This window comes from Galeopterus variegatus, unplaced genomic scaffold, assembly GCF_000696425.1.
Source record: "Galeopterus variegatus unplaced genomic scaffold, G_variegatus-3.0.2 Scaffold688, whole genome shotgun sequence".
NCBI classification, from domain to species: Eukaryota; Metazoa; Chordata; class Mammalia; order Dermoptera; family Cynocephalidae; genus Galeopterus; species Galeopterus variegatus.
This window is the reverse complement of record NW_007726799.1, coordinates 292,438-307,752: the sequence shown is the minus strand read 5'-3', so window position 1 is coordinate 307,752 and position 15,315 is coordinate 292,438. Positions and strand designations below refer to the sequence as shown.

Sequence of the window (15,315 nt, the reverse complement as noted above, 5' to 3'; positions counted from 1 at the left end):
TGGTAAAATGTCTTCTAAAGCAACATTAAGAATGTGCCTTGAATCAGAAAGAAATACATATTTTTAAAATCTGTGTGTCTTGAAAAAGTTTGGTAACCCCAGAAACATTCCAGGATATTTAAAAGAATCGATGTCACTAATCTATACTGCTTTGCCTGTTCCTGAATTCAGAGCATGCCCCTGTGGATGAGCTTTACCCTTCATGGAAATGTGGATGAGACAGAAAGTCAAAATGCAGAGTGAAAAAATATACCTTGTGGGTTTAAGGCACCCAGACTAATCATTCAGGGAAGCTTCCTGTAATGTAATATCGTTCCACAATCTCTTATTCATAATTCCAAAATCTAAAAAGTCCTGAAAACTGAAATCTTTTCCTTAAATTTGGCACCATTCATGGCAAAGTAGATTATAAGGTGGAACTTTTTTTTTTTTTTTGTCTTTTTTCGTGTCCGGCAACGGATCGCAACCCTCAGTGTCGCGCCCGTACTGGACCGGACCGGCAACAGGATCGCAACCCTCGGTGTTGCGCCCACACCTCGCTCAGCCAGTGAGCGGGAACCGGTCTGTATGTGGGATCCGAACCCTCGGCGGGAGCGCTGCCACGCTCCCAAGCGGCGCACTGTAGCAGTGCGCCACCAGGCCGGCCCTATAAGGTGGAACTATTCAGTGAGGCTCTTTTTACATCCTCATTTCTCCTGATTAATGTGGAAAATTCATATTTTTGCTGCAGAACTATTAATGTGTTTGACTATGACATGATGCCCCTGACCACGCTGGGGGTGTTAGATAATGTATGTGATATACCTAGAACTACACTTGTGAAATCCAAAAATTTTGAATTCCAAAACACATCTGGCCCAAGAGTTTCAGATAAGAGATTGAGGACCAGTCTTTCCAGTTAGGCCTTTGGTAACCTGGAGGGTTTTTATCCCATCCCCCCTCCCACCCCCCTTGAAGCAATGCACCCTACTGAGATGGTGGGTTGTTCTTTTTCTTTTGCAAAGTGGAGAGAGGGTGATCAGGTCCTGAACCCAGTGCAGGTTTGCAGACAGTTTTAGGAACAGTGTAAAGGAAGTGTGAAGCTCTGGGAATAGATTCCTTTAGAACAATCCATGCTGCAAACTCCACTTTGAGGCCCACTGCTCCAGGGGTAGCCTTGGGCAGTAAGCATTGGAGTTCAAGGACATATTTCTGTTGCAGAAGAGTCTCAACAGGAAGGCCTGTGGATTAAATTTTCCTGGCTCTTAGGCAGTTCTTGGGGTGTCCCAGGGAGGATCCGGGGTCGCTTTTGACCCCTGGCCTGGTCAGGCTGCCCAGTAATGGTTCTTTCTGGCCCCCTTGTTCCAGGCTGCACTGTGTGTTGCAAGTCTTCTTGGAATCAGCTGCAGGACCTGTGCCGCCTGGCCAAGCTCTCCTGCCCTGCCCTCGGCATCTCTAAGAGGAACCTGTATGACTTTGAAGTTGAATACCTGTGCGATTACAAGAAGATCCGCGTGAGTCTGGGGTGGCCGTGCCCTGGGAGGGGGCTGGTCTCAAGTTTAGCTGCCTGCTGTCTTGCCCACCCCACCCCCAGTGCCCGCATCTGTCTCCAAAGAGAATCTTCTCTGATCCTGAAAAAATAAAATGAATAGACCATTTTATCCCCATTTTATAGGTAGGGGAACTAAGTGGCTTTCTGAGAGGGGCAGGAACCAGAAGGAATTCCCAAGTAAATCTCTCTTCCCACCTCCCTAGGAATACAAACCTATTGCAAAGATTGAGAGGAGGCTGAGCCCAGGCGTGCAGATGATGATAGCTAATGGTTATTGAGCACTTTCAGCATGCCAGGCACTTCCTCTCAGAAACTCATTTAATCCCCCTAACCACATGCGAAGTAGGAACTGTTATTGTTGCCAAAGGAGGTAATGGCAGGAGAGTTAAGAGAACAAACTGGAGGCAGGAGGCTTGGGTTCAGATTCGGACTGTGTAACCCAGTCTACTTACCCAAACTCTCAGTACTTCATTTTCCTCATCTGTAAAATGGGGACGACTAGTAGTATCTACCTCATATAGCATTGTGATAAATAAGTTAATAATCCATGTAAGTTGCTTATAACAGTACCTGCTACAGAAAAATGTTAGCTGTTTTCTTATATTCATGAAGAAACTGAACCCCAGCAAAGCTAAATAACTTACCCAAGGCTATTACAGCTAGGGAACAGCAGACTCAGGATTTGTACCCAGGGTGTCTAAGTGGAGAACCTGTGCTGTTCAAGTCTATCCTAGAGCTGCCTCTCAGCAATAAAAGCTCCTTCTGGCTGCTCTGTGGAGAACAGCCTGTAGGGGGTGAGGGTGGAAATGGGAGGACCAGCTACTGCCAGGGGCCAGACGAGCCATGACAGTGGTGGCAGTGAGGGTGGTTTGCAGGGGTCAGATTCTGGATGTATTTTGAAAGTGGGGCTGACAAGATGTGCTGAGGGTGGATATGGGGAATGTGAGCAAAAGAGAAGTCAAGGATGGCTCCAGGAGTTTGGTACTAACCATCTAGAAGAAGGGAGCTGGTGACAGGAAGACAGGGGAGGGCGTGGCTTTGGGAGATTAAAATAACAGTTGGAATTTGGACAGAGCAGTAATGGGGAGAGCAGGATTTGAACTTCATGAATTTAGTAATCCTTGCTCCAGAGCCCCCCCCGCCTTTTTGGCGGCTGGTCGGTATGGGGATCTGAACCCTTGACCTTGGTGTTATAACACCGTGCTCTAACCAAGTGATCTAACCAGCCAGCCCCCAGAGCCCATACTTTTTAACCACCACATGGAGTCATTTCAGAAAAGGAGTATGGCAGGGCCGGCCCGGTGGTGCACTCGGTAGAGTGCAGCGCTTGGGAGCGCGGCGGCGCTCCCGCCGAGGGTTCGGATCCCATATAGAGACCCGTCCGCTCACTGGTTGAGCGCGGTGCGGGCGCGACACCAAGGGTTGCGATCCCGTTACCGGTCACGAAAAAAGGCAAAAAGGAAAAAAAAAAAGAAAAGGAGTATGGCAGATGTTATCCATTGGCTTTGGTATGGAAGCCCCACAAGGGCTGGCCCAAAGGTCTCTCCACTTATGGTGCCCCCACCCCCCTGCCTCCCAACAGGAACAGGAATATTACCTGGTAAAGTGGCGTGGATACCCAGACTCAGAGAGCACTTGGGAGCCACGGCAGAATCTCAAGTGTGTGCGCATTCTCAAGCAGTTCCACAAGGACTTAGAAAGAGAGCTGCTCCGGAGGCACCACCGGTCAAAGCCACCCCGGTACCTGGACCCAAGCTTGGCCAACTACCTGGTACAGAAGGCCAAGCAGAGGCGGGCGCTGCGGCGCTGGGAGCAGGAGCTCAATGCCAAGCGCAGCCATCTGGGACGCATCACTGTGGAAAATGAGGTGGACCTGGACGGCCCCCCGCGGGCCTTCGTGTACATCAATGAGTACCGTGTTGGCGAGGGCATCACCCTCAACCAGGTGGCTGTGGGCTGTGAGTGCCAGGACTGTCTGTGGGCACCCGCTGGAGGCTGCTGCCCCGGGGCATCACTGCACAAGTTCGCCTACAATGACCAGGGCCAGGTGCGGCTGCGAGCTGGGCTGCCCATCTATGAGTGCAACTCCCGCTGCCGCTGCGGCTATGACTGCCCCAACCGTGTGGTACAGAAGGGCATCCGCTATGACCTCTGCATCTTCCGCACAGATGATGGGCGTGGCTGGGGCGTCCGTACGCTGGAGAAGATCCGCAAGAACAGCTTCGTCATGGAGTACGTGGGAGAGGTAGGGAGACAGGACCGGGTGTGTGTGTGCGGCTCTTCCCATCATGTGTTGGCAGTGTGTGTGCCCAGCTTTCCTCACTGTGTGCCTGAAACTCCCTGCTTTCCCCGTGGGGGACATTTAGGATTCCTGCGGATTTGATCTGAGTGTCATAGGGACATCCTGGCAGGGACTATCATTCCAAGCTGGTACACACCAGCACAGCCATGGCGGTAGCTAAAAGAACATTGAAATACTTCCTGACTGGGTTGACTTCTTAAAGGTACCTAGCAAAGAAGAAAAGTGGGAACTGAGATCAGGCAGCATTCCTTTTAACAGGCCATGTGGTCTGCCACAGGGTTGCATTACCTGAAGAGGCACTTCCTTATTTCACACGAGTCTATCTTATCACCAAGCAATGTCTGCCTGGAAGGAGCGCCTTTTCCTAGTCTGCACAAAAGGAACACCAACAGTCTGGAGTAGGGTGTAGACATGCCTTGGACAGAGGTTGGCTACCTCTTCTTCTAGACTTTCAGGACACTGGGGAAAAGCTGGTTATATCAGGCAGGTTATCCACTGTAATAAACAACCCCCAAATCTTAGTGGCTTCTCACATTTGAAATTTGTTTGCTCATGGAACAGTCTAGTGCGGGTGTTTAGGTAGATATACTTTCACACAGCCACTTGGCTCTTTCCGTAGGCTCTTTTCCTTTTGTGCCTTGGCCATGCCTTAGAGCCTTAGAGTGGCCACTACATCCTCAGCATTGCCTGGCAGGTGGGCCAAGTGGTGAATAGAAGGGGAGGTTTCTAATGGGCCAGGCCTTGCCTCGGTACAAAGGAGGTGGGGGAGTGTGCTTTAGCCTCGTGCTCAGGTAGAAAACAAAAGGAGTCTGGGCAAATAACTAGCAAGTGTCTGCAGCAGAAAGTGTCGCATTCTAAGGTGAGACGTGATGGGTATTTGGAGTGGGGGTGATTCTTTGTTATGTAGAACGGTCTCATGTATTGGGGGACATTTAGCATCCCTGGACCTTGACCATTTAAATCCATGAGCGTTTCCTGTCATGGTGACAACACCAAATACCTCCAAATATTTACATAGGTCCCTTATGGGTGTGATATGGTTGGGAAATCACAGAAGCTGGTCTGAGGGACACACACTTAAGGGTGTTCACACTGTAGTAATGACACTGATTGATGGTGAGGAGAAGCTCCTGCCCTGAGGAACTGTAAGGTAGAGAGGGTCAGATCTCAGAGGGACAGAGAAAGTCTTGAGGCAGAATAATCTACACCATGGATTACCCAGACAGTCTGGATGAGGAAACGGCAACACCCCAGAAACCCTGATGGTCTGCTGGAGGAAATGTCCATATGCCAAAGGACCTGACATTCTGGAGGAAGGAGGTGGTGTCCACATCCAGAGGGACCCTGACAATCTGCAAAAGAGGTGTCCACGTCTGAGTGGCCCTGATGACCTTGAGGAAGAGCTTGAGCTCTCCACATTCTAGAGGAACCTGGCAGTCTGACTTAGGAAATGTCCACACCCATGCTGTCTTGACAGTCATGAAAAAGAAGTATCCTCACCCCAGAGGAATCTGGACAGTCTGGAGGCGATCAGGTCTACACCCAAGAGCAGCCTGACAGTCTGGAGGAAGTGTCCACACCTTCAGTGTCCTGACACTATGGAGGTGTCCTACCCTCAAAGGGACCCTCACCATCTGCAGGAGGGTGTGTCCTTACCCCAGAGGCCCAGAGGTCTAGAGGTGGAAGTGTCCAGACCCCACAGGACCCTACAGTCCTAGAGGCTGTCCAGAGCAGGAAGCATCTGAAGCTCACTGTGCTGATGGCTGGAGGAAAAGCTGTCTACCACAGGGATCTTGACAGTCGAGGAGGAAGAGTCTATGCTTCCAGGCAGCCTCAGTCTCCTGAGCCTGATACTCTTCTGACTGCTCTCTTAGTGTCTTTACTCCTCTACACCAGAAACATCAGGGTTTCCAGGGACCCTCTCACCCATCCTCACCCTTCCCACTCTCCATACATTCTCCGCACTATTTCTTGGCCTCCCTCTTGCCATGTTCAGTGACTTTCAGGCCCCCCTCTGGCACCCTCATACCTATAGGTCCTCCTGGTGGTGCCACAGGGCCCCAACCGCTGCCAGAGCTGAAGTCATCTTCCCGCACATCCCCTCCCCCCCAAACAGGCAGTATAGCAAAACGGTTAGGAGGGTAGACCCTGGAGCCTGGTCACCCGAGGTTGAATCCCAGCTCCACCACTCATCAGCAGTCACTTAACCACTCTGTGCCTCAATTTCCTGATCTGTAAAATGGGAACGATGATAGTACCCACCTCGTTTGCTTGTTATAAGAATGAACTGAGTTGTTATGTGTGACGCACTTAGAAGAAGCACTTGAACAGTGTTCAGTACACAGTAAGTCTTATATAAATGTTAGCCATAAGCTAAATTCAGAAAATCCAAAATTCACTGAAAACCAAAGATTTTTTGTAACCCCTTTGGCCACAAAGCCCAGTCTGACCTGACGGAGGCCTGTTTGTAGCCTTTATCCCACTTGGGGTGAATATTCATAGATTTTGTTGCAGAAATATTAATTTACCTGATTGTGTGGTGCTGTCTCAAGCCCTGCCAGAGTGTAATGTAACCGAGGGCACATCCCCCCATCTGTAGGCCGCACCACCCTTCTACAATCAGGACGCGGGCAACCTGCACCACAGTTCCCTCCCCAGGAGCTGCCCTTCCCTCCTTTCCACCTTTCCCCATTCTTACAGAATATTCCCACCTGTGCCCAGCAGAGAAAGCAAGCGTATTTTACTCATTCTAAAACATGCATCACTTTCATGTTTTAACATCTCTGAAATGAAGGTGGGCCTTAATTAGTTAATTTAATCAAATGATGGTGTATCATTTAATTATCAGTGTTTCCTAAGAGTGTACCTCAGATTTCAACAAGATACGGTAATACATAACTACTTACATTTCTCAGTGTCCTAAAAAAAACAAAAATACCTTTCACATCCATGATCTCATTGGATCTTTATAGCAGCCCCTGTCAGGTTGGGATTTTGTCACTGTCATTCCCATTCTACAGATGAGAAAACTGAGGCCCAGAGAGGTGTAGTAACTTGCTCAGAGTCACAAAGCTAGTAGAGTGTGTAAAAACATAAAGGCCCAAGTGTCTAAAACTGTTGCTGTGCCAGGCCTGGTGGCCCTTTTTATTTTTCTCTTGACTGAGGAAACAGGCAGAGAGAGAACATTCAGGATCTCAAATCCAGGAGGGGGCATAGCAGCAGCTGTCTCCAGGCCTTCTCATTCCTGTTCACATCAGCACCTTTTCCAAGCTGCCAACTTACAGCCTGTCTTCCCCACTCATTCTGGAGAGCTGCTAGGGAACAGGAACGTGGACTGATTTGTTCCGAGTTTTCAGGGCGGAACAACCATTACAGAGTGGGACTAAAAAGAAGCCGAGAGAGAAGGAACTGTTTGTGCCCTGGAGGGCTTGCGGTGTGACTCACTCCTGCTGCGACTGGGTAAGCAGGTAGGGGCAGAACAAGAACAAGCAGGAAGATGGAGAGATGTGATCATTCTCTCTGGCTTGCAGAGGGCTACAACTAAAAAGATGGCTCAGCCACCACCCAGCATGCTCAGGGGCCTGGGAGAGGCTGCCCTTTGACCCCAGGGCTTAATTAATCCAGGGCAGCCAGCTTCTGGGGAGGGGTGGGAACCCAGAAGCTGAGGAACGCTGCTCGGAGAAGTGACATCTGTTTGAGCTGAGGCCACAAGGAAGAGTACGTGTTCTTCAGGAGGTACAGGGTGGCTGACCTTGACCTGTCACCTCAAAATGCTTCAGTGGCTCCTGTTGTGTCCCTCAGGAGAGAGTCCCCACTCTTCAGCCTGGTGTCAAAGCCCTTTTATGATCTACAGCTTGCTTTAGGGGATGTTATTTCTTTTCATTCCCCCTTGAGCCCTAAGCCCTGTGTTTCCTGATCAACATGTTGCACTGTGGGTATCTTGAGTCCTCTGTCACCAAACTATGATCCCTGAGAGCTAGGAGTAGGCCAGGGTGGGCGTCAATAAAACCCCCCTGAATGAATGAGTAAACAGAAAAATTGGGTGTGGGGGAGCCCAGGTTCCTCAAGGAGTGGAGCTGAAGCATGGGCTGGAGGTGACAGTGTAAGAGGCAGGAAGGAGACAGTGAGGACACCAGTGTGACTATCCTGGTGGAGGATTCAGAAGAGCATGGTCACCTGCCTGCATGAGGATGAGCAGGAAAGGAGTCCCGGGTTCATGCCCGGTGTCAGTGGGGGGTGGGTAGTGGGTCTCTGAGGAAGGGAGAGGAAAGGAAGAAGCAGTGTGGGGACAGAGCCTGAGCTGCCTGTAGGAGCACCACCTAGCCAGAAGACAGTCCACTGGGTTAATAAATAGCAGTCATTGCATGTCTCCTGTGTGCTCTGCACTGTTTTGGCACTTATCCTAAGGCTGGGCAGAGAGGTGGTAGGAAACCAAGGAATGGGAAATGAGACCTGCCCTGGTCTAGGGGCACCCTCAGCTGAGGAGGGGGCAGTCTTGGGTACAGTTGGCCTCTCACCCCAAGAAAGGCATGGGCAGCTACACTTGCGGCTGCCAGAAGACTGTACTCGTTGGCCCCAGGGGAAAGAGGGAGCTTCGTTGGGGCCAGGGTGGGATGGAGAATCCACTGACAGTATTTGGGAAGCAGGGCCAGGTTGGGGCTTCTCACCCAGACTCTTGTGTCCTTTCTTTCATCTTCCCTTCCTCTCCCTCTCTCATTCTGTTGCTTACATTTTTGGCTTCAGCCTTTTTCTTGCCATCTCTGACTCTCAGGGGGTCTTGGTCTTCTCTCTGGATCTGGGTCTCTCATGCTAAGATTCTGTTTCCAGCACTGTCTCTCTTCTGAGTCTCTTTCCTGTTCGTTCAGTCTCTTTCCCCACTGTCCTAGGACTCTCGCCTTCATTCTCTGTGGCTCTCACCCTGGCCTACGCTTGTTTGCCCCGAATCAGTCGGTCCTTCTCACTTTTTCTGTCTGTTGTACCCTGGATCTCTTTCTTTCTTGCCCTTGCCCTTGCCCTGGGTCTCGATCTCTCTCCCCCTCCCTCCCTTCCTCTCTCCCTCTCTCTCTGGGTCTCGGTCTCTCTCTCTCTCTCTCTATCTCTCTCTGGGTCGGTTGGTTGGTCTCTCTCTGGGTCAGTCTCTCTCTCTCTCTCTCTTTCTCTCTCCCTGCTTCTTGCTTGGTCCCAAGAGTATGAGAGGCTCTGGGAATCCTCAGGCAGTTCTTGATGGGCAGCAGGAGGAGGAGCTTGCTTTCTTTCCTTTAACTATGTTGAGAGATGCCTCATTCCATCCAGAGGCTGAGAAGGGGTAGGCGGTGGCAGCTGAGGCCCAGCCCCTTGAGAAGTGCTGACAGACCCTGCATTGCCGCCCTCCATGTGGTCGTGGGGTGGGGTGCCTACTGCTCACCATTCATTCTTGTTCTTCTCTTCCCGGGGGCCCTGCTGGCTCTCCTGAACCTTTGTGGCCAATCTCCCCCATCCCATGGCCCTTTTCCCCAGATCATTACCTCAGAGGAGGCGGAGCGGAGGGGCCAGATCTACGACCGCCAGGGCGCCACCTACCTCTTCGACCTGGACTACGTGGAGGATGTGTACACCGTGGATGCCGCCTACTATGGCAACATCTCCCACTTTGTCAACCACAGTGTGGGTACCCCAACAAGTGGGTAGGGGGTCAGGAGGGGCAGGCTGGGGCCCCCTCTTCACTCTTCCACTGTTCTTTCTTGCAGTGTGACCCCAACCTGCAGGTGTACAACGTCTTCATAGACAACCTTGATGAGCGGCTGCCCCGCATCGCTTTCTTTGCCACAAGAACCATCCGGGCAGGCGAGGAACTCACCTTTGATTACAACATGCAAGGTGGGGGTGGCAAGAGACCGGGGACAGGGCACCCCTCCCCAAAGCATACCAGTCACTCATAAGAACCAAGGGAAATTCTTTAGCTGGAGCTTTAAGATGCTCTTCCTGATTCCCTGTCTCCATTCTGGATTCCTAGACCCCTGCCCACCCCTTACGGGTCCCCTCAGTCCTAGCCCCCGAACCCCAACCCTGAGACACCCATACAAACTTCTGCCAAGATTCCTGGGGGAGGACGTTTGGCTGGAGAGTTAAGACACTCCTCCTGACTCTAATCTGTACTTGCCACATACCCCAGCTCCTCCCCACTCCTAACCCCCCTTTGCCCTTCCTCATTCCAAGCCTCTGGACAAGTCCTCTTCTTGATAAACTAGCCACCTCTGAGACATTCAACGGTGGATCTTTGGCAGGAGAGTTCAGATGCCCCTCTGGATGCCCAGGTGGCCCTCCATTCCTGATGCCCCCCTGACATGACCCTCTTGGCTCTCTGACAGCCCTGTCTCCCCCAGCCACTTTCAACCCCTGGCCTGAATGCCCCTCCACTGCTGAGCCATGGCCCTAGGCCCAAACCACCAGCCCTCAGACCCCCTCCTACCTCAGATCCCAGACCTGCTCCCAGTCCCCAAGAGCCCTGGTTCTTATGGTAAAAATGGTAGGCAGCGGTAGGCTTTATCCAGGCCTTCTAACAAGTCCCTTCCTCCCTGGCTATGACTCCACAGTGGACCCCGTGGACATGGAGAGCACCCGCATGGACTCCAACTTTGGCCTGGCTGGGCTCCCTGGCTCCCCCAAGAAGCGGGTCCGTATTGAATGCAAGTGTGGGACTGAATCCTGCCGCAAATACCTCTTCTAGCCCTTAGAAGTCTGAGGCCAGACTGACTAAGGGGGCCTGAAGCTGCCTGCCCTCCCCCACTGCTGCCCTCCTGTTGAGGAATGACTGCCAGGGCCTCCGCCTGCCCCATCTGCTCCCACCTGCTCCGCATTCAGAGCTGCAGCTGCGGGGAGGACCGACCTCCAGGAGGCCCCTTTTCCCTCTCCCAGCCCCATCTGTGGGTTGCACTTACAAACCCCTGCCCACCTTCAGAAGCAATCTTTAGACATCAGAGCTTTCTGCAGTTGGGATTCATGGCCAGTCAAGGAGGTCCAAGGGGTAAGCCCCACCCCAGAATAGAAAGTTGTTTGTTTTTGCACCTGCTTCTGCCTGGAGCTTGAGGGGTCTGTTGCAGGCCTCCTCCCTGCTGCCCCAAGGGTACAGGGAAGCAACCCCAGGGCAGGCAGACATCCGAGCCAGAGGTCCCAGCCCAACCACAGCAGTGCTGTACTAGTGAAAGAAGTGGGGGTCTCTGCTTGTACTTACAGTGCTGGCAAATGTTGGCCCTGAGAGCTCAGGGCTGCACATCTGAGAAGTGGATGCCCACCTGCTACCAGAAGGGGGTGGATGCAGTCCAGACTTTGCCAGTCCTGCATTGGGCTGGGATGGAGCCCCTGCCTTCAGGAAGTGCAGGGAAGGGACCCGGGGCTCTCAGGGGCTCTGACAGGGCTAGGAGCCCTGACCTAGGTGTGAGGACTGCTGGGACTACTCAGAGCTGGAATCAAGACCTAGATAGTCCGTAGATAGCACTTAGGACGATAAAATAATGCGCATTGACGGGATGCTGATGAGGCACCAGGCACTGGGTAGAGCACCTGGTCCACGTGGATTGTCTCAGGGAAGCCTTGAAAACCACAGAGGTGGATGCCAGGAAAGGGCAAAAGGTGAAGTATATGCCAAGAATGGGGGGGGGGGCGCGCTTACCCACTAGGAGATGGTGAAGTGAGAGGTGAGCTCCTGCTGCTTGCCAGCCCCAGACCCCAGCCCTTTGCACTCATCCCAGGTCCACTGGTCTCAAGAGTTACCTGCCTACAAATGTACAAAAGGCAAAGGTTCTCATGGCTGCCTCGCCCTTTGCTCCCTCACCCCTGTGAGGTCTCTAGGAAGCCTTTCCTGACTACCTGTGCCCAGAGTGCCCCTATGTGAGACTACATGCCCTGCTACCAGATGCCAGATCTATTTGTCCGTTTGTGTGTCCGTCCCGGCCTCCCCCCCCAGACCTTCAGGCATGGACTGAATCTGGTTCTCCTCTTGTATACCCCTCAGCCCTACCCAGCCTGGAGTGGGCATCAATAAAATGAATTTTTGGCTGAACAAACCAAGGTGTAGGGGACTGAGGACTTTGTGTGGGTGGGAGTTGCCCAGGAACGTGTTCCTTAAACCTCAGCCATTTGATCTAATCTTCCCAATTCTGGCCCCCACAGCATACCACTTGTACCATCATCTACGTAACATCTTGACCTAAAATAAGCTTGCTTTATACTTTAATTTTAGAATGCACTTGAAAAGCAACTAAATCCATTGCTGTCTAAATGGACAAACCATTATCACTTGCCATTAGCAAACAGAAGTAACTAAAGAAACAAATACAGGGGAAATATAGAAATGTGTTCAAATTCTAGCTGGAACCTCCCTGCTTTTAGGGGCTTTAAACCCAAAGCCTGCCTGCTGCATTCAAAAAGAAAAGTTTATGTGTGCTGGGGAAGCTTTTTCTGCAAATATTTATTGAGCACCTATATGTTCCAGGATGTAAAGCAGAAAACAAGGACGATGTTTCAAAGACTTACTTGTTTTTATCATCTGTCAGCCTGAATGTGAGCCAGTGCTCTTTTTTTGCTCAGAAACCTTATGTGCTGTGACACAGATAACCCCAATATTTCAAAGACCTCACACAGAGGTGACAAAACCCCAAACAGCCCAGAGACCTCATATCCTGTGACAAAGATCCCCAAACCCAGAGACCTCACACACAGGGCACCTAGGACACAGGCCTTCCAATGGCTCATAGACCTTATACCTTGCATATTGACCCCAAGTCTCTCAGAGACGTCACACCCTGGGATGCACACACACATGTTGCTCAGAGCTGGACACACCAAATAACAGGCTTCACTGAAACTGGACCACAGACTCCCAAACAGCTCTGCGACCTCACATGCTGCCTCATATACTGGGATTCAGACCCTACATGTGTCAGAGAACTTTCCTTCTGTGACAGATGCACAAACATCTCAAAAGCCTCACAACCTGCAACAGCACTACCCAAACTATCCGGAGCCTGCACACCCTGATCATTGACTTCCAAACTGCTCAGAGACTTCACATCCTGGGACAGACCTCCAAATAGCTGAGCTGTCACATGCTGGACACAGACTGCCCAAACACCTAAGAAACCTCACACTGAACACAGATCCTTAAATCATTCCTTGGACACAACTCCAAGTTGCTCATAGACACCCTAAAAACCACATCATTAAACATTACTCCCTAGAACATAGTGCCACAAACAACTCAGACTCAAGTCTTGGATACAGACCCCAAGAGCTTAGAGATCTCATAGCCTGGAAACAGATCCTGCTCAGAGAATTCATACCCTGAGAAACAAATCTATATACAGCTCAGAGACCTCATGCCTTCTGACACAGACCCCTAGACAGTTCAGAGTCAGGATCCTAGGAATAGGCTACCAAACATTTCACAGACCTGTAACCCATATACCCAAAGAGCTCAGAGACCTGAAAATCTGATTACAGACCCACAAAGCTCAGAAACTTCACAATCAGGGATAGAGCCCATCAATTTCTCAGAGAACTCACAAACTGGGACAAAGATGGACAAACAGTTCAGACACCTCATACCCTCTTCTCAGACCACCAGACAGCTCAGAGACCTCACACCCTGAACACACTAGAGAGCTCCAAAATCACACATGCTGGAGCACAGGCCCCACTCATACCTCATACCCTGGACACAGGTTCCTGTTCATAGATGTCATACGGTGGACACAGGCTTCCCCAATATAACTCACAGCCTTTATACACTGAGATCCCTAAAGAGCTCAGAGGTCTCACACTCTGGTTCACAGAAGAGATCAGAGACCTGAAAACCTGGGCACACACGCTCTTCATAGCTTAGAGACTGCACAGCCTATGATATAGACCCTAAGTAACTGAGATCACACTTCCTGGACATAGACCTCAAACAGCTTAGAAACCTCATATCCTAGGCTCAGATCCCCAAACAGTTCAGAATCTTCACTCTAAACACAGACCTCCAAATGATTCAGAGATATCACCCCCTGGTCTCGGACCTCAAAACCATTCACGGAACTCACACTTTGTACTCATATCCAGGAAGATTTCAGATACCTGACAGTCATGGACTCAGATCACCAAACAGCTTTGAAACTTCACATTCTTTGCAAAGTTGGCCTGAAACAGCAGAGACCTCATAACTAGGACACAGATTCAAAACACCTGAAGGATTTCACATTGTTGACAGAGGCTCCCAAATGGCTCTAACAACTTCTAACCTGGGAGACAGATGCAAAAGCAGTTCGGAGATGTCACATCTTGGCTACATATGCCCACACGGCTCAAACACGTCACATTATGGGACACAAACCACCAAAGAGTTAACCTCACCATCTGAAAAGTAGATCCACAAACAGGCCAGAGACCTCACACAGCAGACATACAATGCCAAAATGCTCAGAGCTAACAAATTTTACCCTCTAGGACACAGACTCCCCACACACCTCAGTGATATAACAACCGGGGCATAGATTCCTAAACACCTGAGACACATCAGAACCCCAAACTGCTCAGAGTCCTAAGTCTCTGGAAACAGACCCTGGTAAGTCAGAGACCTCATATCCTGGGACTGAGACTCCCCCAACAGGAACTACCTCACCCTTGGAAACAACCCAACAGTTGAGGGACCTCAACACCAAGGGATACAGAATAGAGATCTGACACTTTGGGACACAGAGGGAGAAGCCCCTCAGAGGCTTGAAACAGTAAAAAGACATCAGTAGAAAGACATTAGACCCTGGAAACAGATCCTGAAACTGCTCAGAAAAATCAACTCTAGGACAAAACCCACCCACAACATCACGGAGAACTCATTCGTTGTGACATTGGCTAAAACACTTTAGAGGGATGATGGCACAGATGCCCAAACACATCAGAGTCCCCATACAAGAGTCACAAACACCTCAAACCTATAAGAAGAGACTGAGCAGTAGTTCACAAAGATACCGTACCCTGCACAGAGACCACCACAGAGTTAAGCGATTTCACACACTGAATACAGACCTCTGAACATTTCAGAAAATTCACTCAGTGGTGCACATACACCCATTAAAAGCTCAGAGCCCTTGGGCCGGCCCGGTGGCACACTGGATACTGCACCGCTTGGGAGTGTGGCGGCGCTCCCGCCGAGGGTTCGGATCCCATGTGGAGACCGGTTCCCGCTCACTGGCTGAGCGCGGAGCAGGCGCAACACCGAGGGTTGTGATCCCGTTGCCGGTCCCCAGTACGGGCGCGACACCGAGGGTTGCGATCCCGTTACCGGTCAGTAAAAAAGACAAAAAGGAAAAAAAAAAAAAAAAAAGCTCAGAACCCTTGACACTGGAACAAACCACTCATGAGTCAGATGTATCATACCCTAGGACCTCTCAAAAGGAACAGAGACTTCACACCTGAAAATATATCCCAAACAGGTCAAGGAACTCTGAAACCAAAAGAACTCAGGACC

The 15,315-nt window shown here is 50.8% G+C and overlaps 1 protein-coding gene across 1 annotated transcript; it reads left to right on the top strand.

Annotated features, from left to right (window-relative positions):
• Window positions 1-1,309: 1,309 nt before the first annotated feature.
• Window positions 1,310-11,875, top strand: SUV39H1 (suppressor of variegation 3-9 homolog 1 (Drosophila)). The gene is made up of 5 exons (XM_008571443.1): window positions 1,310-1,493; window positions 3,114-3,776; window positions 9,330-9,476; window positions 9,560-9,689; window positions 10,406-11,875. Exons 1-5 carry the CDS (start codon window positions 1,320-1,322, stop codon window positions 10,537-10,539), a joined length of 1,248 nt encoding a protein of 415 aa, XP_008569665.1. The 5' UTR covers window positions 1,310-1,319; the 3' UTR covers window positions 10,540-11,875.
• The last annotated feature ends 3,440 nt before the right edge of the window (window positions 11,876-15,315 follow it).

Excerpts from the sequence above, each read along its gene's own strand:
- SUV39H1 (XM_008571443.1), top strand. The coding sequence starts at position 1,320 with ATGGTTCTTTCTGGCCCCCTTGTTCCAGGCTGCACTGTGTGTTGCAAG. Across the intron at positions 9,477-9,559 it reads CCCACTTTGTCAACCACAGT|TGTGACCCCAACCTGCAGGT; the intron begins GTGGGTACCCCA and ends TCTTTCTTGCAG. Across the intron at positions 9,690-10,405 it reads CTTTGATTACAACATGCAAG|TGGACCCCGTGGACATGGAG; the intron begins GTGGGGGTGGCA and ends ATGACTCCACAG.